Raw genomic sequence first — 16,519 nt, 5'->3', positions numbered from 1 at the left:
CGAAGGGGTAAGGAAGGTGCCTGGGCTTGGTGGGAGGGGCCAGTGGGATGGTAGGTAGAGTAAGCCCTTCTCCATTTTGACTCTCTGGGTATAATTAAAGCAATACAACCCCCATTGTGTGGGTGAGGTTGTACCAGTCATGACAAAGGACTGTTTGAATATTATGAGACAAGGTGGGTGAGGTAATATATCTATTGGACCAACTTCTGTTCCTGAAAGAGACAAGCCTTCAAGCCACACAGAGCTCTTGAAGGTTGGCCGTTGGCTCCTCCTGGCTGAAGGGAAGAGCTGCTCTCAAGGCATCCACCTACAGGAATGAAGAAGCTATTAAATATGCAGGTACAATGAAAGAGAAGCAACATCTTGTGGTGACTTGCACTCTGCAGTGGAAACTTTATTGTGCTTCACTTTATTACTGTGACACTGTTCAAAGTGGTAGAAAGATAACAGGGCAAGTAAAGTAAGTAAATCATAGAATCACAGGCAGGGCGGTCCTTACCCATATGCAAAGTATGCAGCCGCGTAGGGCACCAAATTTCCTCGTGCCCTGCGCAACTGTGTACTGCTCCAGCCCCTGCTCTGCCCCTTCCCTAGGCTTCCTGCCCCTGCTCTGCTCCGCCCCCGCCTCTTCCGGTCCCTGCTCCGCCCCAGGGTTAGAAGGGACTGCAAGGGTCATTTAGTTTAACTGCCTGCCAACATGCAGGATTTCTTGTCTACAATCTGCTTGTTTGTGAAGCACGGGTGGGTAACAGGAAGAATTTGTTGTCAGTGGGACTAGGAGGCAGGTCCCCACTGCAATTCTACTTTTCAAACTTCTCCAGAGTATCCAGTGCAGCATTAGTAATTATTTTCTAGACAGCCACATCTGCAGCAGTCCAGCTTCCAGGTGGGCTGTTCCGTAACTCTGAAGAGGATAAGGAAATGGATTTTAACTGTAAATAATGGAATGACATGAAAACACAACTATCCTAGAGCTGTCATTAGAAGACTTTATAACCTAAATATTGACAAAAAGTATGTAATGGTGCTTGTCATTGTGTACTGGTAGTCAATCTATTTTCTTATAATGTACTGAACCCTTGTGGTACCTGACCAGCTGTTGGTCAGGGTGTGTGGTGTTTAAATTCCTTTACCGTGTTATTATCAGTGAAATTGGTTTAACAGACAGTCTGATAAAATGCCTGATTAAGGTTTAGCCATCGTTATAAATGGGAGCATGACTGGTGCATTACAGGTCAGTGAAATAGGTGAAGAACTTCTGCACAGTCCTGTTCCCAGTGGCCTAGTTAGTAAAGCGATGGCAATACTGTGGGCAGTCTTCCAGCACAGCCTCCCTGAACAAAATCCACAGAGACCGGAGCACGTGGGAAGGCGGGACTGGGTCCTGGTGGCTTTAGCAAGCGCTTGGGTTGCACTTGCCATCCCTTTAGGGGAGTTGGTCAGGCCCTTAGACCACGGCCTACATTTCCCAGCATGCCGCAGCGCCTCCCGTCGCACGGAGCGGCCCTAAATGACTACATTTCCCAGCATGCCGCAGCGCCTGCTAGCAGTAAGCCCCCCCCCATGACTACATTTCCCAGAATACCGCTGCGCCTCCCGCCGCACGGAGCGGCCCTAAATGACTACATTTCCCAGGGTGCTGCGGGGGCTGGTGCTCTCGCGGCAGCCCTCGGAACCTGGCGGGGTTTTCAAGCGTTCCCGGAGAGCCGCCGGCCCCAAGATGGCGGCGGGGGCTCTGGTTGGCGCTGACTGAGGGGCCCGGGCGTTCCCCACAGAGCATGAGCGGCGGCGGCGGGCAGAGGACGCTGTTCCAGAGCTGGGGGTCCCGCGTTAGCCGCGCCCCGGGGCCACCCTCAGGACCTCGGCGGGAGGCGGCTCCCCGCCCCGCGCCTTGCCCCGGCGGAGGGGCGCGGCGCGAGCCCGGCCCTGAGGCGGAGGCGGCGGACGATGACTTGCTGCTGGCGGCGGCGGCCGAGGCCGAGCGGGGCCCGGGCGGGGGCGGCGGGTTCTGCGCGGCGGCGGGCTCGCTGTGGATCTACCCCACCAACTGGCCGGAGCGCGGCTACCAGGTGCGCCTGGCGCGGGCGGCGCTGCTGGCCAACACGCTGGTGTGCCTCCCCACCGGGCTGGGCAAGACGTTCATCGCCGCCGTGGTCATGTACAACTTCTACCGCTGGTTCCCCTCCGCCAAGGTGCTCTTCCTGGCGCCCACCAAGCCGCTGGTGGCGCAGCAGATGGAGGCCTGCGCCCGCGTCATGGGCATCCCTCAGCCCCACATGGCCGAGATGACAGGTACGGAGGGTCCCCCCGACACCCACCCGGTGCCTCGCAGCTCGGGCACGGAAGCCAGGCGGCGCCACGCAGAGCCCGGGCCCCGTGCGCTGTGACAGCCCCGGCCCAGCGCTGCCCCTCATGTAGTTACTGGCAGAGGCAGGCCAGTTGTGAAGCGCTATGGAGATAGTCCTTAGCGCAGCTGTGGCTGTGCTCTGGCTTGCTCCAGGTGCCATCCATTCAGGGATCTCATTCTCCCGCCTACTCCTTGAATAGTTTAAAAACATAAGAACGGCCACACTGGGTCAGACCAAAGGTCCATCTAGCCCAGTATCCTGTCTTCTGACAGTGGCCAATGCCAGGTGCCCCCGTGGGAAGGAACAGAACAGGTAACCATCAAATGATTATCCCATCACCCATTCCAAGCTCCAGGGATGCCCCTCAGAAGCTAGGGACACCACCCCCATCCTGGCTAATAGCCATTGATGGACCTATTCTCCGTGAACTTATTTAGTGCTTTTTTGACCCCTATTATAGTCTTGGAGTTCAGAACATCCTCTGGCAAGGAGTTCCACAGGTTGACTGTGTGTTGGCTGAAAAAATACTTCCTTTTGTTTGTTTTAAATCTGCTGCCTATTAATTTCATTTGGTGATCCCTAGTTCTTGCGTTTTGAGAAGGAGTAAATAACACTTCCTTATTTACTTTCACCACACCACTCATGATTTTATAGATCTCTTTCATATTCCTCCTTAGTCGTCTCTTTTCCAAGCTGAAATGTCCCAGTCTTATTAATCTCTCCTCATATGGCAGCCGTTCCATACCCCTAATCATTTTTGTTGCTCTTTTCTGAACCTTTTCAAATTCCAGCATATCTTTTTTGAGATGGGGCAACCACATCTGCATGCAGTATTCAAGATGTGGGCGTACCATGGATTTATATAGAGGCAATATGATATTTTCTGTCTTGTATATCCCTTTCTTAATGATTCCCAACATTCTGTTAGCCTTTTTTGACTGCTGCCTCATATTGAGTGGATGTTTTCAGAGAACTATCCACAATGACTCTGAGATCTTTCTTTAGCTAATTTAGACCCCATCATTTTATATGTATAGTTGGGATTATGTTTTCCAATGTGCATTACTTTGCATTTATCAACATTGAATTTCATCTGACATTTTGTTGCCCAGTCACTCAGTTTTGAGAGATCTTTTTGTAGCTCTTCGCAGTCTGCCTGGGACTTAACTATCTTGAGTAGTTTTGTATCATCTTCAAATTTTGGCACCTCACTGTTTACCCTTTTTTCCAGATCATTTATGAATATGTTGAATAGGACTGGGCCGAGTACAGGCCCCTGGAGGACACCACTATTTACCTCTCTCCATTCTGAAAACTGACCATTTATTCTTACCCTCTGTTTCCTATCTTTTAACGAGTTACCAATCCATGAGAGGACTTTCCCTCTTAATCCATGACAGTTTACTTTGCCTAAGAGCCTTTGGTGAGGGACCTTGTCAAAGGCTTTCTGAAAATCTAAGTACTCTATATCCACTGGATCCCCCTTGTCCACATGCTTGTTGACCCCCTCAAAGAATTCTAGTAGATTAGTGAGGCATGATTTCCCTTTACAAAAACCATGTTGACTCTTCCCCAACAAATTATGTTCATCTAGGTGTCTGACAATTTTGTTCTTTACTATAGTTTCAACCAGTTTGCCCGGTACTGAAGTCAGGCCGGGGTCACCTCTGGAGCCCTTTTTAAAAATTGGCGTCACATTAGCTATATTCCAGTCATTTGGTACAGAAGCTGATTTCAATGATAGGTTACAGACTACAGTTAGTAGTCCTGCAATTTCACATTTGAGTTCCTTCAGAACTCTTGAGTGAATACCATCTGGCCCTGGTGACTTATTACTGTTTAGTTTATCAATTTGTTTCAAAACCTCCTTTAATGACACCTCAATCTGGGACAGTTCCTCAGATTTGTCACCTAAAAAGAATGCTCAGGTTTGGGAATCTCCCTCACATCCTCAACCTGAAGACTGATTCAAAGAATTCATTTAGTTTCTCCGCAATGGCCTTATCGTCCTTGAGTGCTCCTTTAGCATCTCAATTGTCCAGTAGCCCCACTGGTTGTTCAGCAGGCTTCCTGCTTCTGATGTACTTACATTTTTTTTGCTATTGCTTTTTGAGTCTTTGCCTAGCTGTTCTTCAAATTCTTTTTTGGCCTTCCTAATTATATTTTTACACTTCATTTGCCAGAGTTTATGCTCCTTTCTATTTTCCTCACTAGGATCTAACTTCCACTTTTTAAAGGATGCCTTTTTGCCTCTCACTGCTTCCTTTACTTTGTTGTTTAGACACGGTGGAACTTTTTTGGTTCTCTTATTATGTTTTTTAATTTGGGGTATACATTTAAGTTGAGCCTCTATTATGGTGTCTTTAAAAAGTTTCCATGCAGCTTGATCGTGATAGCCTTCTTAAAGTCAACTGTTCATTTATGCTGTACTGGTAGTTTAGTATAGTAATATCAAACTCATTCAGAGGAGAGGGCTGAATTCTATTTATTATGCCCCATGGACTGAGATATAAATTCAGGACTGGTTACTCCTCACAATGGGATGCATACTGGTCTTGAGGCTTGTGCTCAAGGCCCAGGGGGTAATGTGGTCTCTATGTAGTAACTAAATATTCCAGTAGTTTTATTTGTTCAGTGCCTTATCACATTCATCATCATGCAGTGAGGAAAATATGCTTTAGGCTTACCATTATTTTTTTTCTTTTCCTTTCCCATTCTCATCTTTCTCTCCTCCCTTCCCTGTGTTTGAGTCTTTTGTTCTTTTCTCTGCAGTTCCTTCTGTGCAGCAACTTCCATTTTCCAGTTTTCATTACTACTCTGTACCCTCATTGCATCTGTTAAAGTGAACGCTTATCAGTAGTTAATATTGACACTAAAATGTCATCACAAAGATACTTTAATCAGATTAAGAGGAGACACTGCAGTTCATACCTCCGAATCATTGTATCAGGCTGCCTACACACTCAGACATTACTGCAACAGTTACACTTAAGTCACATTTGGAAGGTTATCTTTGCTGCCACATGGACTAAAAACTTAATTTATGAAAAAATCAATTCTGAAGAAACTGAATGACATGGGCCTGGATCCAACTCTCAGGCTATATTTAGAACACCTCTGATTTAGTAGCTGACAGAGGTATGGGTGATGAATAAGGCTAAGATTTAGTCATGAGTATTTTTAATAAAACTCATGAACGGGTCACGGGTAATAAGCAAAAAATCACAGCCTATTACCTGTTCATGACTTTTACTATAAATACCCCTGACTAAAATTTAGCTCCTGGGGCACTGGCAGCTGATGGCTGGCCCCTGCTCTTATCACGGGGGCTGACTGCCCCCCACCACCCGTGGATTCGAGTCCTCTAGGGGCCACTGCTCTGACAGCCTCCAGAGCGGCCTCTTGGACTGCTGCTGCTCCAGGACCGCTGCTGCTCCAGCGGCCCCCGGGGCCAGTGGCACTAGCCGCTGCTCAGGCAGCCCAGGGGCCGCCAGAGTGGCTGGCCACCAGGGTCAGCAGCACCGGCAGCTGTGGAAGTCACGGAGGTCCCGGAAAGTCATGGAATCTGTGACTTCCGTGACCTCCATGACCGACTCGCAGCCTTAGTGATGAACTACTCTCAATTATAGTGTAGCAGTAGGGAGACCATAATTCAGGTTGTATCCGTTTTCAGCTCAGCAGGATGCTCACACCTCTTATCTAAACTCTAAACCTGTGATGTTTACTGGCTTAATCAATACACAAAGTAATCTCTTCTCAACCGTATTATCCAAAAGGTGGACTAGATATTTCTAGAAAACTCTATTACCCATGTTTAAAAGTTTTCCTTCTTTCCTAAAGCTGAGAGTGGGCATGAAATTCAACTTGTAATACCTGTTTGTATAGCTTGCCACTGATGAGGGGATCTTCAGGGTAGGTCTACATGTCAACTTAGGGGTGTGATTCCCAGCTCATGTACGCACGCTCATGATAGATCAGTGAGCGCTATGGTAAGTATAAATAGTAGTGTAGCCGTGGTAACCTGGGCATTGGTGACACAGCATGGGCGGTGGCAAGCTGTGCCAAGGATGTACCCACCGGTTTCAGGCGGGTTTATGCTCAGGGCGGCTAGCCTGTGCCACTGCCCATGCTACCACAGCTACATTACTATTTATACCTGTGCTAGCTCGATGAGAGTGAGCATGAGTATGTGTATGTGACCTGGGAATCGCACCCCTAGCATGGAGTGTAGATGTAACCTTAGAGTAATGGTGTCTGTTCCCTATTCTCAAACTAACTTTCACTTTGTTCATTTCAAGCTGCCACTGACATAAACTTGAGCTTGATCTATGGCACCTGTATCATAGCAGATTGTACTCTCCATGGAACCTTTGGGGCATCCTATTGTTTTAAGTGAAGCATTTCATACTGATTACAATAAATTTAGGCCTTGAGTCACTCAGCAGGTGAAATGCCAGTAAAACTGTTCAGACTTAAAAAGGCACGTTCCCCTGTTGAACATAAGAATGGCCATACTGGGTTGGACCAAAGGTCCATCTAGCCCAGTATCCTGCCTTCCGACAGTGGCCAATGCCAGGTGCCCCAGAGGGAGTGAACCTAACAGGGAATCCCTGTCGCCCATTCCCAGCTTCTGGCAAACAGAGGTAGGGACACCATCCCTGTCCATCCTGGCTAATAGCCATTGATGGACCTATCCTCCATGAACTTATCTAGTTCTCTTTTGACCCGTTATAATCTTGGCCTTCACAACATCCTCTGGCAAGGAATTCCACAGGTTGACTGTGTGTTGTGTGAAAAAATACTTCCTTTTGTTTGTTTTAAATCTGCCTATTAATTTTCATTTGGTGACCCCTAGTTCTTGTGTTATGAGAAGGAGTAAATAACACTTCCTTATTTACTTTCTCCACGCCAGTCATGATTTTATAGACCTCTGTCATATCCCCCCTTACTTGTCTCTTTTCCAAGCTGAAATGTCCCAGTCTTATTAATCTCTTCTCATATGGCAGCCATTCCATACCCCTAATCATTTTTGTTGCTCTTTTCTGAACCTTTTCCAATTCTAATATATCTTTTTTGAGATGGGGCAACCATGGATTTATATAGAGGCAATATGATATTTTCTGTCTTATCTATCCCTTTCTTAATGATTCCCAACATTCTGTTCACTTTTTTGACTGCCGCTGCACATTGAGTGGATGTTTTCAGACAACTATCCACAATGACTCCAAGATTTCTCTCTTGAGTGGTAACAACTAATTGAAATCTGTAATAGTGCTTTTTTTTCTTTTCTTTTCAGGGGGTACCCAGGTTCACAATCGGAAGGAAATCTGGCACAATAAGAGGGTCTTTTTTCTTACACCTCAAGTAATGGTAAATGATCTTTCTCGTGGAACCTGTCCTGCTACAGAAATAAAATGTCTGGTTATTGATGAAGCCCACAAAGCTCTTGGAAACTACGCCTACTGCCAGGTAATAATGGTGGACTAATGTGAACTGCACAATCTTATGAGCCATTCTTTGTGCAGTCATGGTTAATTTAAGCACAAATGTATTACCGTAGGCAGATTGCTCTGCAGTTTTTTAAACTGAGATATTTGGTAAGAAATTAACAAAGACAAAACATTATTTTATGGCTTATAATACCTTGATACAAGTAATGGATAAATTGCATGCAACAAGAATGTACACAAGATGCTGAACATTCTAACTGTATTATGAAATCTTAAGTAGATGGGGCGATAAAAATTTTGTATAGTTGGGTAAGGAACTACATTTTCTGTTCAGAAATTAATTTTTAAACCCTAGATTGTAAGAAATTAAAAATGCATTTGTAGGGTGGGGCTGTTTCTACAAGGCATGGGCATGTTTATGAGCACAATCTACTGCAGTCTGCGTGGCATGTATCGGCAAGGAATTAAAAATTTAAACAGGAGACCCCAGTGGCAGCAATCTTAGAGATTGCAAATTAAACCTCATTTCTGAAAAAAAGTTATTTAAATTGAACTAAATTCTGAGCCCAGTATGACCCACTGTTGTCCATTCAGTTGTGGTCTTGTCTTATGCAGTGAAAAATGCATTGAAGTATCTTGGTTAAATCCCTCTCTATCAATACTTTGTTTTAAAGTTATGAAGCAAGTCATGTATTGAGAAATTTGCAGTGAACTGATGTGGCACTAAGATGGTTTCCTATTAGACCTTTGCATAGGAAAACAGACAAGCAGCAGACTTGTATAATATGGCACATAAAGGAAAATGTTGAGGCTTCTATTTTTATTAGAATTAAAGCAGAGAACAGGCTTGTTCACCATAGCTGCACCTCCTCCTTCCTGCAGCCCTCCCCAATTTCAAACCCTTTAGTAACTTTTCATTTTGTAATAATGTAAATGTACAGGTTGTGTTGCTTTCTGAGCATCTGACAAAGGATGAAATACTTTTTTATTCTATTAAAGTCCAAAGTAGCATTCTTTTCTTTTTTTCTTTTTCTTTTTTTTTAACCATTGTGGTGATCGTTTACCTGTGTTGTGCGGAAACAAGACTCACATTTCATTGAGAATTTTGTGAGCTTACTTAATGCAGAGTAGTGGTTCCCAGCTTCCTTTGTTAGTCACCTTTGCTGTGGAATTGGCATATAAAATGCTTCTCTAATGCATTTTTCCTTGTCCTGTCTTGCTATACTTGGGCATGGCTATCATCACTTTTTAATATGTATATTTAATTCCCTTGTCCTCTTCTATCTGTTGACTTTTATTTTCTGTATTTTTTTTTTAATTTCTATTTGATATTTTTAGCACTTTTCTGTGGCCTTCCAGTGGCTCACATACTTTTCCTCACTCAGCAGAAGACTGCCTGTTGGTCACAGTATATCTAAGTGCTATAGGAGAATAGATGCTTGTGCTGCCAGGCTGCTGCTTGATCCTGCAGCCCTGTACATTAATTGTGTATTTGACTTGATGAGCTGATCTGGGTGAAGAACGGGAATATAGATGGCTTCAAAGGAACAGCCTGCCACTTTCCCAGTTGCCATAAAAACAAGTTTGCAATGAGAGACAGATGGGTGCATGTGGTTTTATGCAGCTCTTGCCCCCTAGTCCAGCTCCTTTGTCGTGCGATTTTCTTCATCATTTCAGACTAGTTTTGCACTCAGGTTGCAAATGCTGGCTTTCAGAGTGCCCCTCCAGATTTCCTTTTTGGCAGCTCATTTGGCTAATATGCTGTAAATCCACTTGCTGAATCCAGTAATAATCCTTTCAATGCTCACCCAAGTAGTTCTAGTACAGGGGTGATCAATAGACAAACAGCGGACCAAATCCAGACTGCCAGATGCTTTTCAACGGACCCAGCAATCTTTTTATTTACTTATCATTTTTTTATTATTTTCTCTTGAGTCTGGACATTGACTATACCTTGACTAATAAATTTGACCTTGACAAAAAAAAGACTATGCCTATTCTAGTATGCAGAGTTGGCTCTTAAAGCTAGTTCACATAATCTATGTTTTTTTTGGGGTGGGGTGGGAGGAGATTGACAATCATTTATTGTTGGGTTCTGTTTCTAGGCTAGATACTAACTGTGTGGAGAATACTTTTCGGAACATTTAAATTTTAATTTTTCACATATGTAAACCATTGAGAGTAAGAGCTTTTCCTCTTTAAGGGTATTAATGTAACTCTTGTTTTTTTGTCAGGTTGTGAAGGAACTGAGCAAATACACAAACCAATTTAGAATCTTGGCTCTAAGTGCCACACCAGGGAGTGACACAAAGGTGAGTCAAGTACTGCATTAGTGGACTGAGAATTAGAGTGGCTTCAATAGAAGCTATTTTTAGTACCAGTTTGCATACCATGGAAGGCAGTGAAATCTATTAAAATGCACCAAATAAAGATTATTCCACTATGCGATGCAGAAGCCTTTGAGTAATTGCATTCTTATTGTTATAACCTCTGCATTTCCTACATTTATCCCTTCATTATATCTTGTCTGAAATTTGATTGTAAACTCTCCAGAGCAAAGACCCTGTCTTCTTTGTACAGTGAAGTGCCTAGCATACTTTTGTGTGCTAAAAAATAAGACATGATGATAAACTTGCAGTTGCTTGTACTGATTGAAAAGAACGTGCGTTCAAAGTAAAATAGATTTTACTCTATCCAGCACAATGTGTCTGGACAATTAAGGCTGGAATTTTCAGAGTTTAAGGTAATTGGGCACCTTACTCTTTAAAATAAAAGTAACGTGCTTTCCTTGTATGAAGTTTCCCAAATTATTTCTACTTAAAAATTAAGTACTGGACATGAAAGTAATGTATTTAGGAAATAAGTTGGTATTATACAATTTTTTGTTTTTCTATCCTGTATACGCTGTATCTGGAAATGGAAGAAAGTTCTGTGTTTCCATGCTGTCTCCTGATGGTTAGTTCATTGTGGGATTTAATAGAAACAAAGCAATCTGGCTTAGGTTGACAGTGCTTCACTAACCCCGTTGCAAGTAGGCATAGCATCCCACAGTTAATAACACTTACTGTCTTGATACACTATCCTGTACATGGGGGCATTATATAAAAATGCCATAGTAGAAGGAGAAATTTCCACATGCAGTATACGATGCTTCCTACTTTGATTGTGTTAGCCTTCCCATTTTATGAATTATATTAGCTTTCTGATAGAAATCTTTGATTAAAATACTTCGGAGAAATTGCTTATTTGATCCAAGAAAAAAATTAACTGAGACTCATGGCAGTGCTTACCTAAGGCTTGGTATCGTAATGTCAGCTTTCATCTGTAGTGCAGCTCATTTGAGCAAAATGCTATTATCCTTTTGCTTACACCTTTTCCTCTGGATCTCCTTTCCACATTAGCATGCTTTCTATAGTGACCTCTTTGCATCCATAGTGTTTCATCCTCTATGAAGAGTGATCATCACTTGAGTGTTGCTCTCTTGGCAGCAGCAGTTTGCTGATTAGAACTGCATGATCCTAGTCAGGTACAAGTGGCTTCTGCGGCACTGTTAATGTTGCTGTACAGTACTAGTCTGAATATGTTATGCCACCTTCTCCCAAATAATATCAGAGGAAACAAGGAATTCCCAAACTCTTACCACATTTATAATGAATGTCACAAATTATCCCTCTCATATTAATGCACTTGTATGTGCTGCACTACTGGCCTGATGAGGTGGAGCAAGGGAGGGTTATGACAGCTGATAGACATAGTTTTTGTAGCAAAACTTAACAAATGGTGCTAGAATAGTTCTAACTCAAGTATTTTTTCTTATTACTATTTTGACGATTGTTTTACTTGCTATGTATATGAGGTGGTAGGGCATTTTCCTGACTACATTGTTTTGTCTTATGTTTAAAATGGCTGAAATGATAAGTCAGGGCCCCTAGTTGTAGTGGAGACTGCTGAAAAATGAATTGCTGTCGGCAGATCCCTCAATACAGGTAATGTTTCTTTGCTATTTCAAATAGTTTTACAGGCCCTGTGTTGATAACTTTCACATATCTTTGATTTACAGCAGTGAGATGACATTAAGAAAAATACACTATGTAAAACACTCTTTTCCTGTGACTTCTTCATAGGCTGTCCAGGAAGTTATTTCCAACCTATTGATAGCACAGATAGAGCTGTGTTCTGAAGATTCCCCAGATATTCAGCCTTACTCTCATGAGCGACAAGTTGAAAAATTTGTTGTGCCACTTGGTAAAGAACTAGCAGAAATTCAGAATGCTTACATCAGGGTGAGTTACTACTTTTTTTACTATTAAGGAGCTCATGTCACTATAGAAATAGTAATAAAATCCTTATCTGTATCGTTAATACCTCTTAAGTACTAAGACAAGTAGTCTGTTAAGCTAACTTACATTATTTATGCTGTTGGCTTTTTGCTTATATTTAGCTCAGATAGTAAAACAGAATGGCCAGTTTCACTTTTGTTACTACTGTATCACTTAATACTTCTGATACACTTGCTTCAAGTTTTTGTTTGGCTTCAGAACAGCATGAGGTAATGTTTAAAATTAAACTTTGATTAAAATAAAAAAAAAATCTAGTTGTATGGTGTCTTACTCTATTAAGAAACTTGCAAAACCTCCATTTGAGCCTAAACTAAATTGACAGCTTATTTTAAGTGGGTTGGTGTAAGAGTATTAATATGATGGGTACAATTCTCAAGCTATCCATTTCATTGCTATACGTACACAAAAGTTATTCCTATACTATGAGTACTGAATCAAATGCTTGTCTTCCTTCCTGTAAAAATGTAACTTTTGATTCTTAGCTGCTTTGTAAGTGTACTGCTAAATAGATTTTTCTTCTTTAAAAAGTATTGCCTAGCAAAAAAAAATATTGTAAACTGTGTGGTTGAGGAGCTGACTGAGAGGTGGTATTCTTCACCTATAAGTAATCTGTTCAAATACAGTCGAGGTTAGCAATGAACAGAAGTGGCTGCTAACTGATGGCTGTTCAGTGGCCTGTCTGTTCTCAGTCAGGTTCTATTAGACAGATGTCTGCATCACGAAAGTAATAATTTATAATTGACATCTTGTTGGACTTCTTTAATAAGAAAAACAAAAGTAGTAGTATTGTTGTGTGTAATACAGAAGTTTTATCTTTGTGAAGAAAAGTTATACAGAGAATAATAGTTCTTATAGAATGAGTAAATAAGCAATCGGCTAGCTATGAATTTCAGATTCTTTAACTTAAAAATGGGGGGTTCTTTCTAGAAATCATCAGGAATTTATTAATGGATGAGGCTTATACATGTTCACAGTTGCTAGATTTAGGAACAGGTTTTCTCCAAATGTTGTGTATTTTTAAGTTGGTCATCCGCCATGTTGTTGAAGGGGTAGTTTGCTTTCCATGTTAATGATCAGTTTTGTTAGGGTCTATGTGAAGAGTCCTATTAAGTGTATGAAGAACATTTTCTTATTTGTACATCTTTAGATTTAGGAGAGATGTGTTTTTTTTTTAACCTGGAGCTATTTTCAGATCTTTAATCTTAGAGATTATCTCCATGAGACAGTCAAACTGGTTTAATTAAATTAAGTTTTAAACCTGTGCAAACCCTTAACTCATTTTGGCTTAAACATAGCTTATTTTGGTTTAATTTAAATCCATATAGAGCAGATTTAAGCTAAACTGAAACAAGTGTCCACCATAAATTTGTATCAGTTTAATTAAATCAGTGTAGTTTCTATGTGTAGACCAAACTTTATTTTCTGTAATGGGTGCCAGTATGCATTCAGTCATGTGTTAATTTACTTTTTGGATTTGGCACTGAGAACTTGAGGTTTTGATTTGGAATGTAAGATGTCTTTTGTGCCTACACTAAGCATAGCTGCAGTGAAGGAGGTAGGAGAGTGAAAGAGTACTGCAGCAGTTTTCTTTAGCATTTTACTTGTAGAATACACAGGCAGGCTAAAATGCCTCAGATGGCACAGGGCACTGGCTCAGCTAACTCCAACATGTCTTCAGGGATACAGTATGCACTCTCCTTGCATTTGTACATCACCTGTTTCAAAAGAGAATGGAGCCATGACCCTGCTGGCTCTCAAGCACTGGCACTTAGCCTTCCTGGGTCCTTGCACTCCCTGAGGACAGGTTTGTGGTTTCCCTGATAGGTGTACAGCTCCTTCTGACCTCCTCCAGGGCCAGTCACCATCGCAGCATTTTCAAGTGTACATGGTGATGGGGCAAGGGAGGGGAAAACATTTTAATGTGCACACATGAGAGTCTTTATTAAATGCCTCTTGTGGTATGTGTGCGTGGTTTTTTTTTCCATTTTGTTTGGTTTTGTTTGGTTGGGTTTTTTTTTTACAATTTATTTCCAAAACATCCTACATTGTTTATTCTCACTCTTGGATCTTTGGCCTCCAATGGGAATCATGGGAAACTCACTCTTAAGATTTTGTGACCCTCTGCAGCTATTGTTATTAAAGACTACTATTATAATAGTACTGAGATGCCCAACTAACATCAGGGCATCTCTGTGCTAGGCACTTTTCAGACACCTAGTAGGAGACCTTCCCCACACTGAAGAGCGTACTGCAGTCGGAGGTGTAATTCCCATCTTGGATAGATGTTCGCATGCTAGCTTTGACTGTGCTAACATGCTAAAAATAGCAGTATAGCTGCAGTGGTGCAAGCGGCGGCATGGGCTAGCTGCTAGTGTGTGTGCCTAGGGGACTGGATGGGATTGTACTTAGGTGGCTAGACTGTGCTGCCTCCCACGCCACTGCAACTATTTTTAGCAAGTTAGCTTAGTCAAAGCTAGCATGTCCACAGCTACCGTAGCTGGGAATTACACCTCTAGCTGCATGGTAGATGTACCCTCAAAGAGCAGTTCCAGGCCGACAGCTTCTAGATAGCAAAGTCATGATAAGACTACTTGTACCAACTAGTTCCATATTTTCAAGCTGGGCAAGAAGTGTGTGGCTTGTTATTAAACAGCTAGTTTAAAAAGCCTTTTGGTTTTTAATATCTTTCCCAGCTTGCATTTTAGACTAACTAGTCCTTTTAGATGTAGAATTATACCTTTCCTGATTTTGCTGTTTCATTGCTAGCTATGCTTTGGATTCAAGGTGATCTGCAAAGGTGCACAACTAGATTCTGAAGCAGAACAGAAAGTTCTGAAAAGCTTTTTTTGAAAAGTCAGCTTGTTATATCGTTTTCTGACTGTCATTAAGAAACTAGTAGTATTATGACATCACAGCAACAAGGAAATAACATCTGATTGACACTGTTTAATGCTTTTTAATAATTCTTGTCCTTCAGATAGTTTGGAGAAAAGTCTGAACTCCACCTTTCAATTAAGAGCTCCCAACAAGTTCTCAGCAAAACCTCACAAGGCCAGAGTAGACATATATGGGTTAAATAAGCTTTCTCAGCATCTGTAAGCATAGGTTAGATGTCTAGGTTTTTTAAAAAACTACTGGTATATGCGTGCTAAGCACATAATGTGCTTGAAAAGTTAGACCCATGTGCACTATGCACAATAAAATCTGAAGCTTTATTTATGACAATCTGTAACATTAAACAAGACACAAGTTTCAGAGAAAGTGAAGGACAGCGTAAAACAAGCTACAGCAGTAATGCAACAAAGCTGGAAAAATCCCACTGTAGTTCTGTAGTTAAACAGTTATTTTGTAAAAGTAAATAAGCAAGGCCCTGAGTTTCACAATAACTGGATTAAACTTTTTAGGCACTAACACTGGTTTGAAAAGTACAAAGTAGGCAGGGCAACAATGTTTCAGTATTAAGGCGGAAATATTTAAACTGCCAGGATGTGATCCGAAGGATGCAGTTTTGTTAGCTGCTTTTAACAATGTATTGGGTCCAAACTATTTAAACATTTCACATTAGAATTATGTATTACTTTAGTAATGGTTTGAGGAAGTACAGTAGAACCGCAGAGTTACGAACTGACCAGTCAACTACACACTTCATTTGGAACTGGAAGTACACAATCAGGCAGCAGCAGAGATGGGGGGGGGGGCGGGGAGGAAGCAACTACAGTACAGTTCTGTGTTAAACAAACTACTTAAAAAAAGGGAAAGCAGCATTTTTCTTCTTCATAGTAAAGTTTCAAAGCTGTATTAAGTCGATGTTCAGTTGTAAACTTTTGATAGAACAACAGTAATGTTTGGTTCAGAGTTATGAACATTTCAGAGTAACAAACAACCTCCATTCCCAAGGTGTTCGTAACTCTGAGATTCTACTGTATAGCAATAGGAGCATAATAAAATGTCTAACCGGATAATGGGAAGCCACGGATAATGGGGTACCACAGCATGACAAATGTGAATGTTATGACTTGTTAAAAATTTATTCCCCAGCCTCCTCAAATGTTAGTATGTAAGAATAGCAAGATTTCAATAAGCTTAATCAATGTTCCTATAAAATGCTTTTTTATAGATTTGTTTCTAAATGAGGAAACCATGTCTCCTAGCACCCACTAGTGTATTGGCCGTCTATAGAAATAATACACTGTATGGCTATGGAAAACTGTATCTTCAAACTTGAAATTTAATTGGTGCTTCTAGCAGCTTAAGCAATCTAACACAACTCATAATAAATACTAATGTTCTACATTAATCCATAGTTTTACATAAAATGACACTGTACATTTTACTGCAGTTTTCAGGGTGCTGAAGAACACACATTCAGATACTGTGTGAA

General features: G+C 41.7%; 2 protein-coding genes across 2 annotated transcripts in view; one reads left to right on the top strand and one right to left on the bottom strand.

Annotated features, from left to right (window-relative positions):
- FKBP3 (FKBP prolyl isomerase 3) overlaps positions 1-1,475 on the bottom strand; it is a 14,840-nt gene extending 13,365 nt beyond the window's left edge. Inside the window, exon 1 of the mRNA XM_029912094.1 lies at positions 1,464-1,475. Within this exon, the coding sequence (XP_029767954.1) occupies positions 1,464-1,475 (12 nt within the window). The remainder of the gene's footprint in view (positions 1-1,463) is intronic.
- A 303-nt stretch (positions 1,476-1,778) lies between these two features.
- The window catches only part of FANCM (FA complementation group M), a 150,604-nt gene continuing 135,863 nt past the window's right edge, over positions 1,779-16,519 (top strand). Inside the window, exons 1-4 of the mRNA XM_026654194.1 lie at positions 1,779-2,292; positions 7,645-7,817; positions 10,033-10,110; positions 11,923-12,081. Of these exons, the coding sequence (XP_026509979.1) occupies positions 1,779-2,292; positions 7,645-7,817; positions 10,033-10,110; positions 11,923-12,081 (924 nt within the window). The remainder of the gene's footprint in view (positions 2,293-7,644; positions 7,818-10,032; positions 10,111-11,922; positions 12,082-16,519) is intronic.

This window comes from Terrapene carolina, unplaced genomic scaffold, assembly GCF_002925995.2.
Source record: "Terrapene carolina triunguis isolate 2854851 unplaced genomic scaffold, T_m_triunguis-2.0 Scaffold189, whole genome shotgun sequence".
NCBI classification, from domain to species: Eukaryota; Metazoa; Chordata; order Testudines; family Emydidae; genus Terrapene; species Terrapene triunguis.
The sequence above is the reverse complement of the archived record's forward strand: the minus strand, read 5'-3'. Positions and strand labels throughout refer to the sequence as shown.